We start from the raw sequence: 12,418 nt of genomic DNA, 5'->3' as shown, positions 1-12,418 counted from the left end.
TAAAACACAAATTGGTAGTAGATCGTGGCTAGATCTATTTTAGAACACATATCGTTACTTAAAAATAATATTTAAAACACGGATTTCGGGTTCGACCACATCACTAGCAGAAATGTTTGAGTGTATATTATCGAATGATTGAAAATATTTCGAGCATTATCAAATTAAGTTTAAAATTTACTTAAAAAATACGAAAATTAAAGGCATGGCTGTAAATGTTTAATTTTATACCTTTAACCAAAATTTATTTATAATTGCAAGAATACTCCAAATATTTTAATGGAGGGAAGGAATCGGTTGGATAGTCATTGAAAAATCTTGGTATGGGAGCAACTAATAAGTTAAGCAGTCGTTATTATCCAAGCATTATCATGACCGAAAAGTCTCGACTCTCAACAGGCTGGGTTAGGTGAACCATAATTTTTTTCCTGTGTTTGTAATTTCTTTTTTGATAAAAATGAGATGAGATTAAGAAATTAACTTAATACATTGTTAGGAGGATTAGAGATCTAGATAAAATCAGGAGGAGATTGCTTCATTTAAGCGAAAAACAAGACCTCAATTAGGTTTACCTGTGAAATTAACCACTAAATTTACTTCCTGTAAAATTAAGACAATCAACAAATCAAGCCTTGCTAATCATCACAGTAATTGATCGGATCAACGAGGATGGGCTCTCAGTCGAAACGGGGGAGAGCAAGACGTGCACATCGACATTATCAATTTTTGTCATAACACTCGAAATTGTGCAACCATACACGCTTGAGTTCTTTAAAAACACCCAAAAGTTCAACGTGAAAACATACGAAATACCTAAATTCTTGTTATATTTGTAAATTTTGGTTATGTATTTTAATGTTTGCGTTCTCTCTAATACTTTTAAATACGGTTGAGTCTGTAAATTTTAAATTATTACAACGATCTTAGTATTAATTTGTTGGGAAATAAACCAAGTACAAGTAATTTCCCTATAACTAGATTAGTGAGAATGCAAAATAAAAGCGGAAAAATAATACCCGAAATTGATAACGGAGTTCAGTCAATTGTGCTTACGTCTCCTGACTGTTGCAGATCTTTTACTAAGAGAGAAAATTTACAGGTGTTTACAAAACACTCACTACTCACAAGAAAACTCTCTAATATTGGGAGAAAGAAATGATTTTTGGGATGGTTTTGAAACTAAATGAGCTAGGGTATTTATAGTTGAAACTTAAGGACTTAATCTTGTAAATACCCTAAAACCTAGGGATTAATTGTGATTATCTCATTATCATTTTTCAACAAACATCTACCAAACTTTGAAAACTATTTTTCAAAGAAACATTTAACAAACTTTGAAAACCATTTTCAAAGAAACATTTACCAAACTTTGAAAACCATTTTTTCAAAGTTGGTTACCAAACTTGAAAACCATTTTAATACTTTCAACAATATCCCACTTGAAGACTGATTTTAATCTGTCTTCACACCTCGATCAATGCAACAGCTTTTCTAGTCTTGTTACTCTAGCATGCCAACTGAAGTTGAACACAACTTCAGTTTGTCTGTTGTCACCGTCTTTGTTAACATATCTGCCTGATTTTGAGCTCCACTGATCTTTTCAAGTTTCAAAATCTCATCTTCCAGAAGAGACCAGATAAAATGATATCGCAATTGTATGTGCTTTGTCCTGGAATGAAAAGACGGATTCTTTGCTAGATGTATAGCACTTTGACTGTCGCAATACAAGACATTGTTTTCTTGTTTCTTGCCTAACTCTTCCAAGAAACTTTGGAGCCAAACCATCTCCTTGCTAGCTTCCGTAACAGCGACATATTCTGCTTCAGTTGTGGAGAGAGCAACTATCTTCTGTAGTTGAGAAACCCAACTCACTGCGGTTTCTCCTAGAGTATAGACATACCATGTAGTGCTCATTCTGATGTCAACATTTCTGGCTAAGTCAGCATCTACATAGCCTGTCAGTATCGTATCTCCACTTTTGAAACAAAGTGCTTTGTTTGTGGTACCCCGTAGATATATGAGGATCCATTTGACTGCTTCCCAGTGTACCTTGCCCGGATTATTCATGTATCTGCTAACAACTCCCACTGCTTGAGTAATATCTGGTCTGGTACAAACCATGGCATACATCAGACTTCCAATCGCTGAGGCGTACGGCACCTTCACCATGTGTGCACGTTCTTCCTCCGTCTTTGGTGACTGTTCTTTGGAGAGTCTGAAATGAACACCTAAAGGTGTACTTACTGGTTTAGCATCTTGCATGTTGAACCTGGAGAGTACTTTGTTGATGTACTCAGCCTGTGATAATATCAAAGTCCCTGAATTTGTGTCTCTCTTGATCCTCATCCCAAGAATCTGCTTTGCAGCTCCCAGATCCTTCATAGCAAACTGCTTTGACAATTTTTTCTTCAAGTTTATAATCTCTTGCATGTCTGAGCCTGCAACGAGCATGTCATCAACGTACAACAATAAAATAATGAAGCTATTGTCGAACCTCTTGATATAGCAACAATGATCTGCTTGGCATCTGGTAAAACCACTGCTACTCATGAAACTATCGAACTTCTTGTACCACTGTCTAGGAGCTTGTTTTAAACCATACAAGCTCTTCTTCAACCTGCATACGAGGTTTTTCTTGTCTGCCTCTCTGAAGCCTTCTGGCTGCCTCATATAGATTTCTTCCTCCAAATCACCATGAAGGAAAACTGTCTTTACATCTAACTGCTCAAGATGTAAATTCTCTACAGCTACAATTTTTAACACCAGTCTGATTGTAGACAGTTTCACGACTGGAGAGAAAATTTCATTGTAGTCAATACCTTCTTTTTGCTGAAAAACTTTGACAACCAATCTCGCTTTGTAGCGTTTGCTCCCATCGTGCTCTTCTTTGATCCTGTAAATCCACTTGTTGTGAAGCGCTTTCTTGTCTGGTGGTAATTCAGCTAATTCCCACGTCTGATTTGATAAAAGCGAGTCCGTATCATCTTTCATGGAAGACTCCCACTTGACTGAATCCTCCACTTGCATTGCTTCATCATAGCACTCTGGTTCACCATTGTCAGTCAGCAACAAGTAGTGCAAAGAAGGAGAATACCGTTGGGTTGGTTTAGGAATTTTGGAGGAGCGTCTTAGTTCCGGTATGCCTGGTTCTTCTTGAACTGCTTCAGGACTGATCTGAACATCATTTCCAGAAATCTCCTCAAACTCAGCAAATTTCTTTGTTTCAACTTTGGTATTGGAGCTGCTTGATTCTACAGTTGACCTGTCTTTGTACATCACATTCTCATTGAAAATGACATCTCTGCTTCTAATGATCTTCCTATTTTCATAGTCCCAAAACCGGTAACCGAACTCATCACCGCCGTAACCAACAAAGGCACATTTGTTGGACTTAGCATCAAGTTTACTTCTTTCAGCAGAGTCTATGTGTACATAAGAAATACAACCAAACACTCTTAAGTATGAAAGGTTTATTTCTTTCTTGCTCCAAACTTCCTCTGGTATTCTGCCATCCAAAGGAACTGAGGGCCCACGGTTGATCAGGTAAGCTGCAGTGTTAATAGCTTCAGCCCATAGAAATTTGGGCAATCCGGCATGTATCCTCATGCTTCTGGCACGCTCATTCAGAGTTCTGTTCATGCGCTCTGTTACGCCATTCTGCTGCGGTGTCATGGGAACTGTTGTCTCCATCTTGATCCCATTGTTTGCGCAAAAATCTCTGAATCTCCTATTTCTGTACTCTCCTTCATTGTCAGACCTCAACCGCTTGACTTTCATACCATTCTCATTTTCCACCATGACCTTCCATTTTCTGAAGGTATCAAAGACTTCTGATTTTTTCTTCAGAAAATAAACACACACCTTCCTTGTAGAATCATCGATGAAGGTGACATAATATAATGAGCCTGCAAGAGATGGAACTGGAGATGGTCCCCATACATCAGTATGAACTAACTCTAACTTTTCAGCCTTGGGTGTCTTACCAATCTTTGCAAAGCTGAATTTCTTTTGTTTGCCAAAGATGCAATCCTCGCATAGTCCGACATCTACATTCTTTAGATCCGACAGCTTCCCATTTGACAAAAGTGTCTTCATCCCTTTCTCGCTCATATGGCCAAGCCTTTGGTGCCATAGGTTTGATTTTCCATCAGCATCTGCTATTGCAATGATATTCTCTAAATTTGAGGTTACATAGAGAGTACCAGTCTTCTTACCACGAGCAATGACGAGTGCTCCTTTGGTAATCTTCCATTCACAACCTGAAAAGGTTGTACTGTATCCTTCTCCATCAAGCTGTCCTACAGAAATCAAATTTCTTTTGAGACCAGGAATATGTCTCACTCCTGTCAGCTTCCAGGTGGTCTGGTTTGGCAGCTTTAGTCGGATGTCTCCTTTTCCGACGATCTTCAAGGTTTCATCATCAGCAAGATGAACCTTCCCAAAATCACCACTGACATAGTTCTCCATGATTTCTTGGCATGGCGTGGAGTGGAAAGATGCCCCTGAATCCAAAATCCATGATTCAATCGGACTGTTGACGCTTAAAATCATGGCATCACATGTCTCCTCCGTCATGTTGGTAGATTCATGTGCGCCGATATTTTTCTTCGGTGCTCGACAATCTCTTTTGAAGTGGCCCTTCTTGCCGCAATTATAACAGGTAAAATCTTTATTTCCTGTTCTTGATTTTCCCCTTCTGGATTTCGATCTGCCACGATTTGAATTTATTTCTAAAGTTCTCCCTCTGGACTCCGTGCAAGGCCGAGGAGGTTGATGCTTCACCCGATTCTCTCCGTCGAATTTCTTCGCTCAGTACCAGATCCCGAACATCGTCGAATTTTAATTTGCTGTTTCCCGACAAACTGCTGACTGTTGTAACAGTAGCATTCCAACTGTCTGGTAAAGATGATAAGAGAATTAAAGCTCGAACTTCATCATCAAATTCAATTTCCACTGAACTCAACTGGGTTGTGATTGTGTTGAGTTCATTTAGGTGTTGTGCCACCGATGCCCCTTCCGTCATCCGCAAATTGAATAATCGCCTCATCAAATGAACTTTGTTTGAGGCCGATGGCTTCTCATACATACTGGAGAGAGCCGTCATAAGACCCGCCGTGGTCTTTTCCTTTGCTATGTTGAAAGCAACATTGAGGGATAACGTCAGTCGGATAACTCCGAGGGCTTGTCTGTCGAGAAGAGCTCAGTCTTCATTCTTCATGCCCTTTGGTTGTTTTCCTGAGAGGGGTTGATATAGATTTTTATGGTATAGAAAATCTTCAATTTGCATCTTCCAAAATCCAAAGTCCGCACCATCGAACTTTTCAATTTTTACCTTCCCTTCGTCTGCAGCCATCGCTCCCACTCGAATCTGGCTTCGTTTGGATCGTTTCCGACAATTTTTGCGAACAGCTGTGTATTAGAACACCTCCGTCGACAAACTCGTATCGCCAACCAAATTTCACTATTCACGAAATTCACTATTCACGAAATTCACTATTCACGTGAATAGTAACCTGAAAGTAACCTCGCAAAAAATTGACAAAATTCACAACCCAAAAGCTCTGATACCAGTTGTTGGGAAATAAATCAAGTACAAGTAATTTCCCTATAACTAGATTAGTGAGAATGCAAAATAAAAGCAGAAAAATAATACCCGAAATTGATAACGGAGTTCAACCAATTGTGCTTATGTCTCCTGACTGCTGCAGATCTTTTATTAAGAGAAAATTTACAGGTGTTTACAAAACACTCACTACCCACAAGAAAACTCTCTAGTATTGGGAGAAAGAAATGATTTTTGGGATGGTTTTGAAGCTAAATGAGCTAAGGTATTTATAGTTGAAACTTAAGGACTTAATCTTGTAAATACCCTAAAACCTAGGGATTAATTGTGATTATCTCATTATCATTTTTCAACAAACATCTACCAAACTTTGAAAAACTATTTTTCAAAGAAACATTTACCAAACTTTGAAAACCATTTTCAAAGAAACATTTACCAAACTTTGAAAACCATTTTTTCAAAGTTGGTTACCAAACTTGAAAAACATTTTAATACTTTCAACATAATTAAATTTAAGTTTAATTGATTTATTGGATAAAAATTGAACACTTACTAAGATTTATTAAAATCACTTAGAAGTAGAGATACACAGAAGCCGGATTTCAATCCGATCCGGATCGGATAAAAACCGATCCGGTTTTTTCTCCCAACCCAAAAACCGGATTTTAAAAAAACCGGTTCGGATCCTAACCGGTTTGGAGGGTCGGATGGTGTAACCGGTGTAACCGGTTTCGGTTTGCAAAAAACCGGTTAAAAAAATCGGATTTTTTCGGTTAAAAAACCGGTTTTTTATCCGGTTTGAAAAAAACCGGTTTTTAATCCGGTAAAAAAACCGGTCATTCAATTTTTTCTCAAACCGGTTATACTATCCGGTTTTTAAATATCCGATCCGGTTTTAAAAAAACCGGTTTTTTCAAAATCCGGTTTCGGATATTTTTTACCCAAAATCGGATATTCGGATTTTTTGTGCACCTCTACTTAGAAGGCTAGATGAAGAGTAATTGGATCAAAATGTAACTTTTTACATATTGTTAAACCCCATACCCAAGTTCCAGATGAAGTTGGGTAGGTGAAGAAGAAGAAATTTCATATTGTAGGTTTGGTTTACATAATTGACACTCAATCGTTACGGTCCCCCCGGCGAAAACAATCGAAAAAAGGTTGTCCGACTTGTTGTAATAATTGCAGTATTGTCCATTCACACACTGTAATTAGCTTAGAAAGAGACATGATCGATAATGATTTGGCCACGGCCTGGATTCAACTTGTCTCGGATGGACGCCACGAATAGATCACGGCTTGCATTGCAAGTCCAAGCATTGGCAATGGCCCTACACTTTCTTACTAAAGAAGTTAACCTATGGTTTACACATTCAGCATGGGTCCCTCCTACCACTCAATATTGCTGATACTCATATCTTAAGAAATGATATCTGAAGATTTTGATTTTTTAAGATTTTCATGATTACATTTATTGATGGATCAAAGAATTTGTGATAATTTTAGACCATCTTTTTTTTTATCTTAGTTTAAACAGAAAATTTTAATCAATAGCTAAACGATTATTTGTAGATGTTAAAATTTTTTCATTCTCGTGAGAAAGAATGAGGAAACTAGTAACCTTACAGATTTGCAGTCTGGTTACTCTCGTTCTTTTTCAATATATAAGTTTTTCTATCAGATTCGAGTATGAGAAGGTCGAATAAATACCCTGTCCATTTCAACACTCTATCTCAATTCCAGGAAAAATGGCATATATTATACATACAGATTCATCCCCGTTACTATTAGTAATTTAAGACTCTTTCTATGTACTTTATACAGACTCCGAAACCATAAGACACTCGAACCACACAAACCAGCACATTATCATGGTGACATACCGTTCATTGATTAAACAGATGAGTACACCTACATGAGAGATGAGATAGGAATAGGAGCTAACGACTATTTGGCACTGATGCCCGAATCCTTGTTAAGCTTCGAAGCAGTAAGGTTGGCAATGTGGAACTGTGGCTTGTAACTGCTGGTCGGACGGTCGAGAACCGGAGGTTCATTCAAGAACGCCCAAGTGCTCCTCGTCCACCTACGATCATCAAAATCTTCTGTTTGGTAAAGGGATTTCCAAGTTTTTTAAGCTTATTTTTAGGTGATACTGAATTAAGAATTTAGCTACTTACCAGCCATTTTTCTTTATTATATTTTCCAGGCTTATTTCCGTGTCTAGGGGACCCTGGTTTTTATGGGGCAAGGGCATAGAGCTTGATTTCATATATTTCTTTCCATACTCCATTAATGGACTTTCCTGCCATGGATGAAAAACGAAAAGGCTAACGTATATTCGTATCCGATACTCATATTCCAATCGAAGTAAATTGTACCTGCTGGTTGCAACTATCTGGTGAGCCATATATAGCCTTAAGATGTTCTTCCTCCGTTTTCTTCTTTGATTTCCAGTATGCTTCAATCTCTTCCTTAGTAAGTGACTTGTTTCTTTTGAGTATAGCTAAAAGAATTCTCCAAATGATCAGATATTAAACAACAAGGGTTTAAGTTAAAAAGAAAAGCATATAAGATTTTTGTACAAAGAACCTGATGTAGGATCTGATACAGGAGAATCCCATCCTGCCATTAAAGAACCCATTTTTTGGCTGATGATCTTTCACTTGCTTGAACCAATACTGGAAGTGAGCTATGTTTAAGTAACAAATATCTTGAGAAAAAATAAGGTTTTTTTATATAGGTGAGTGCGACCTTATCTGAGTCCAACTTTTAACTCGTTCTTATCTTAAAATATACCTTTTCCCCACCTCTGAAAATGGAGGCAAAGAGGGGCCAGTTTACTGACAAAAATGAAGTCATTGTCACTGCGATAAATGATGAGCCATCACCAACTCTTGTGAATTAATAATCTAGTGTTTAGTTGAGCTGCCCACAGATTTCACACAGTGGCAAGACCACGCGTTTTGATCTTATTGGTGTGTTGATTACTTCAACTTTAGTTTCTTAGCTGAGATGCATGCAGTCATTGGATAATGTGTGTGTATATATATATATATATGGCCATGCTTAAGGTTCTTTTGATGAGTATACATCAATGTGACATCTTCAAAGTTCAAACTACGATGTTCATCAATATCAATATCTAGGCTTCCCAGGATTCAAAAAAAAAACCCTCAAGAAGTTTATATTTTCAATGTGGTCTAATGTTGTCTAGAAATAACTAGAAATAAGTTCGATGTGATGAGGTGTTTCTACATAAATCTTTCTAATCTGTAATGTGTTGTTAATCCCCTAATGGTGGAATGGATGAGATTATCTAAAGATGATTCCTATAAAAACTGTTTAATACAATAAATTTTATCTTAATTAAGTATATGTGAAAGTTGATGTTAGATGTCGTAGCCTCATAGGGTAAGATAAAGTTAACGTAAGATAAATTTTATCTAGTCACTATAGATAATTGTCTTTCCTTAATATAACTTTTTATTTTTTTATCTTGCACAATAAAAACTACTTTCAATCTCGATTTTGATATCATTATTTTTTAGGTAACTTCCAAAATTTTATTATTTTATGTTTAGTAAATGAATAATAATTTAATTTATTTTTTAATTAGACGATTACAATTTAATATATGTTTAGAAAAAAAATTGATAAAGAAGATATAATTAGAGAAAAAAATCATATATATGAAGAATTATATATAACTCATTAAAACTTGCTAAACCTATTTGGAGGAAAAAAAAGAGAGTAAGGAATCCAACTATCACAAACCGCTACTAACCTCAATAAACCGAACCAGGGTCATCATCACGCAGCAAATCCTTGGCTTTAGCCGGTGGAATATCCATTAAGTGTATCTCAAAGTCCTCCCCATGAGCCATTTTAGTCAAAAAGCCAGCCACACGATTCCCTCTACGAGTAATGTATCGAAAGCGGACGAGCCAATTCCTTTGAACAAGTGCATGGATATGAACTAAAATCGACAAAGTACCTTTGTCAATCCTATCATCTTGAAGCAACCAAACCGCTTGCAGACAATCTAATTCCACCTTTACATTCCTTAGACCAATGCACATGACAAACCAATAAATACCCCCAAAGTTCAGCTTCCACGATCGTACATATACCAATGTACTTATAAAAACCCAGCAGCCAACGTCCATCACTGTCCCAGAAAACTCCTCCACAGGTGGCAGTGTCATCTCCTGGATTCCGGCCTCCATCTGAGTTCAACTTGGTCCACCCAGAACTAGGCCGACGTTATAGCACCAAGTCATTTATGCTACGTGCATTCTGCCCTGGAGTTGCTTCAGCCTCTTTGGCATCTTGACGTGCTTTACAGCACAGAGAGTATAACCTTCTACTCATATCAATGATAGAACTATGATCCTCACTTGAATTATGAAAAACCTATGCATTACGATCAATCCAAACATGCCATAGAAGTGCCCCAATAAGATATCCCAATCCTCCACCAGCACTACGAATCAAGAAGCATTAGTAAGGTTAATTATAATCAACGAATTCAAATCCAAAGACAAAAATTCAGCTAATCTATCTGCTCGCACGAAAGCAACCCATAACATTAGAATTCGTGGGCAACTACGAAGCACATGATTTAGATCTTCCACATAAGCGCGATATACCGGGCAACGATCATTCGTAACGAAATGGCAGATAACTCTGTTGGTTCATCATAATCTTATTAGAACACACAAGCTATAGGAAATTTTTATTTTTTGAATCCTACGGAAGCAATGAATTAACTTCCATAACCGATCATCCTGTTCCACAAGAGGACCCAAGTGTTGGAAAAGTCAAGAAAATGGGACTAGAAAGGGGAGCTGATTTTTTCAACAATGGAGAGCACATTTTTAGCAAATTCGGTGCCCCAATTTTTAATTATAATTAAAATAGGATTAATTACAAGATTAGTCACTTAGCTTTAACTATAAATAATTTAATCCATTTAGTTTCAAAATCATCCCAAAAATCATTTCTTCCTCCCAATACTAGAGAGTTTTCTTGTGAGTAGTGAGTGCTTTGTAAACACCTGAAAATTTTCTCTCTTAGTAAAAGACCTGGAACAGTTCGGAGACGTAAACACAATTGGCTGAACTCCGTTATCAATTTTTCGGGTATTATTTTTCCGCTTTTATTTCGCATTCTCACTAATCTGGTTATAGGAAAATTACTTGTTACTCGTTTTTTTCCCAACAACTGGTAATCAGAGCTTTTGGTTGTGAATTTTGTCAATTTTTGTGAGATTACTATTCATTACTATTCACGTGAATAGTGAATTTCGTGAATAGTAAAAATATTATCTTCGATATGAGTTTGTCAACGAAGGTGTTATAATACACGGTGATTCGCACAAATTGTCAGAAACGATCCGAAGAAGCCAGATTCGAGTGGGAGCGATGGCTGCAGACGAAGGGAATGTGAAAATTAAAAAGTTCGATGGTGCAGACTTTGGCTTTTGGAAGATGCAGATTGAAGATTTTTTGTACCATAAAAATATATATCAACCTCTCTCAGGAAAGCAACCAGAGGGCATGAAGAATGAAGACTGGACTCTTCTCGACAGACAAGCCCTCGGAGTTATCCGACTGACGTTATCCCGCAATGTTGCTTTCAACATAGCAAAGGAAAAGACCACGGCATGTCTTATGGCGGCTCTCTCCAGTATGTATGAGAAGCCATCTGCCTCAAACAAAGTTCATTTGATGAGGTGATTATTCAATTTGCGGATGGCGGAAGGGGCATCGGTGGCTCAACACCTAAATGAACTCAACACAATCACAACTCAGTTGAGTTCCGTGGAAATTGAATTCGATGATGAATTTCGAGCTTTAATTCTCTTATCATCTCTACCAGACAATTGGAATGCTACTGTTACAGCAGTTAGTGGTTCGTCGGGAAATAGCAAATTAAAATTCGACGATGTCCGGGATCTGGTACTGAGCGAAGAAATTCGTCGGAGAGAATCAGATGAAGAATCAACCTCATCAGCCTTGCACACAGATTCCAGAGGGAGAACTTAAGAAAGAAATTCAAATCGTGGAAGATCCAAATCCAGAAGGGGAAAATCAAGAACGGGAAAGAAAGATTTTACCTATTATAACTGCGGCAAGAATGGTCATCTTAAAAGAGATTGCCGAGCACCGAAGAAAAATAACGGCGCACAGGAATCTGCCAACATGACAGAGGAAACAGGTGATGCCATGATTCTAAGCGTCAACAGTCCGATTGAATCATGGATCTTGGATTCATGAGCATCTTTCCACTCCACCCCATGCCGAGAAATCATGGAGAACTATGTCAGTGGTGATTTTGGGAAGGTTCATCTAGCTGATGATGAAACCTTGAAGATCGTCGGAAAAGGAGACATCCGACTAAAGTTGCCAAACCAGACCACCTGGACGCTGAAAGGAGTGAGACATATTTCTGGCCTCAAAAGGAATTTGATTTCTGTAGGACAACTTAATGGAGAAGGATATAACACAACTTTTTTAGGCTATGAATGGAAGATTACCAAAGGAGCACTTGTCATTGCTCGTGGTAAGAAGACTGGTACTCTCTATGTAACTTCAAATTTAGATAATATCATTGCTGCAACAGATGATGATGGAAAATCAAACCTATGGCACCAAAAGCTTGGCCATATGAGCGAAAAAGGGATGAAGACACTTTTGTCAAAAGGGAAGCTGCCGGATCTAAAGAATGTAGATGTCGGACTATGCGAGGATTGCATCTTTGGAAAACAAAAGAAAGTCAGCTTTGCAAAGATTGGTGATACATGCACCACACGCCCTAAAGCTAAGGATGATGAATTTACTATACCACTTG

General features: G+C 37.7%; 1 protein-coding gene across 1 annotated transcript; it reads right to left on the bottom strand.

Moving 5' to 3' along the window:
* Window positions 1-7,300: 7,300 nt before the first annotated feature.
* On the bottom strand, window positions 7,301-8,284 carry LOC120153718. The gene is made up of 4 exons (XM_039165622.1): window positions 8,156-8,284; window positions 7,945-8,069; window positions 7,744-7,868; window positions 7,301-7,649 (listed from the first exon to the last, which is right to left on the bottom strand). The coding sequence occupies exons 1-4, from the start codon at window positions 8,205-8,207 to the stop codon at window positions 7,511-7,513; spliced, it is 441 nt and encodes a 146-aa protein (XP_039021553.1). The 5' UTR covers window positions 8,208-8,284; the 3' UTR covers window positions 7,301-7,510.
* Between the last annotated feature and the right edge of the window lie 4,134 nt (window positions 8,285-12,418).

This window comes from Hibiscus syriacus, unplaced genomic scaffold (assembly GCF_006381635.1).
Source record: "Hibiscus syriacus cultivar Baekdansim isolate YM2019G1 unplaced genomic scaffold, ASM638163v2 tig00002840_pilon, whole genome shotgun sequence".
NCBI classification, from domain to species: domain Eukaryota; kingdom Viridiplantae; phylum Streptophyta; class Magnoliopsida; order Malvales; family Malvaceae; genus Hibiscus; species Hibiscus syriacus.
Note: the sequence above shows the minus strand (reverse complement) of the source record. Positions and strands in the feature narration are given on the sequence as shown.

Excerpts from the sequence above, each read along its gene's own strand:
- LOC120153718 (XM_039165622.1), bottom strand. The coding sequence starts at position 8,207 with ATGGGTTCTTTAATGGCAGGATGGGATTCTCCTGTATCAGATCCTACA. Across the intron at positions 8,070-8,155 it reads TGTATCAGATCCTACATCAG|CTATACTCAAAAGAAACAAG; the intron begins GTTCTTTGTACA and ends GAATTCTTTTAG. Across the intron at positions 7,650-7,743 it reads ATAATAAAGAAAAATGGCTG|GTGGACGAGGAGCACTTGGG; the intron begins GTAAGTAGCTAA and ends TGATGATCGTAG.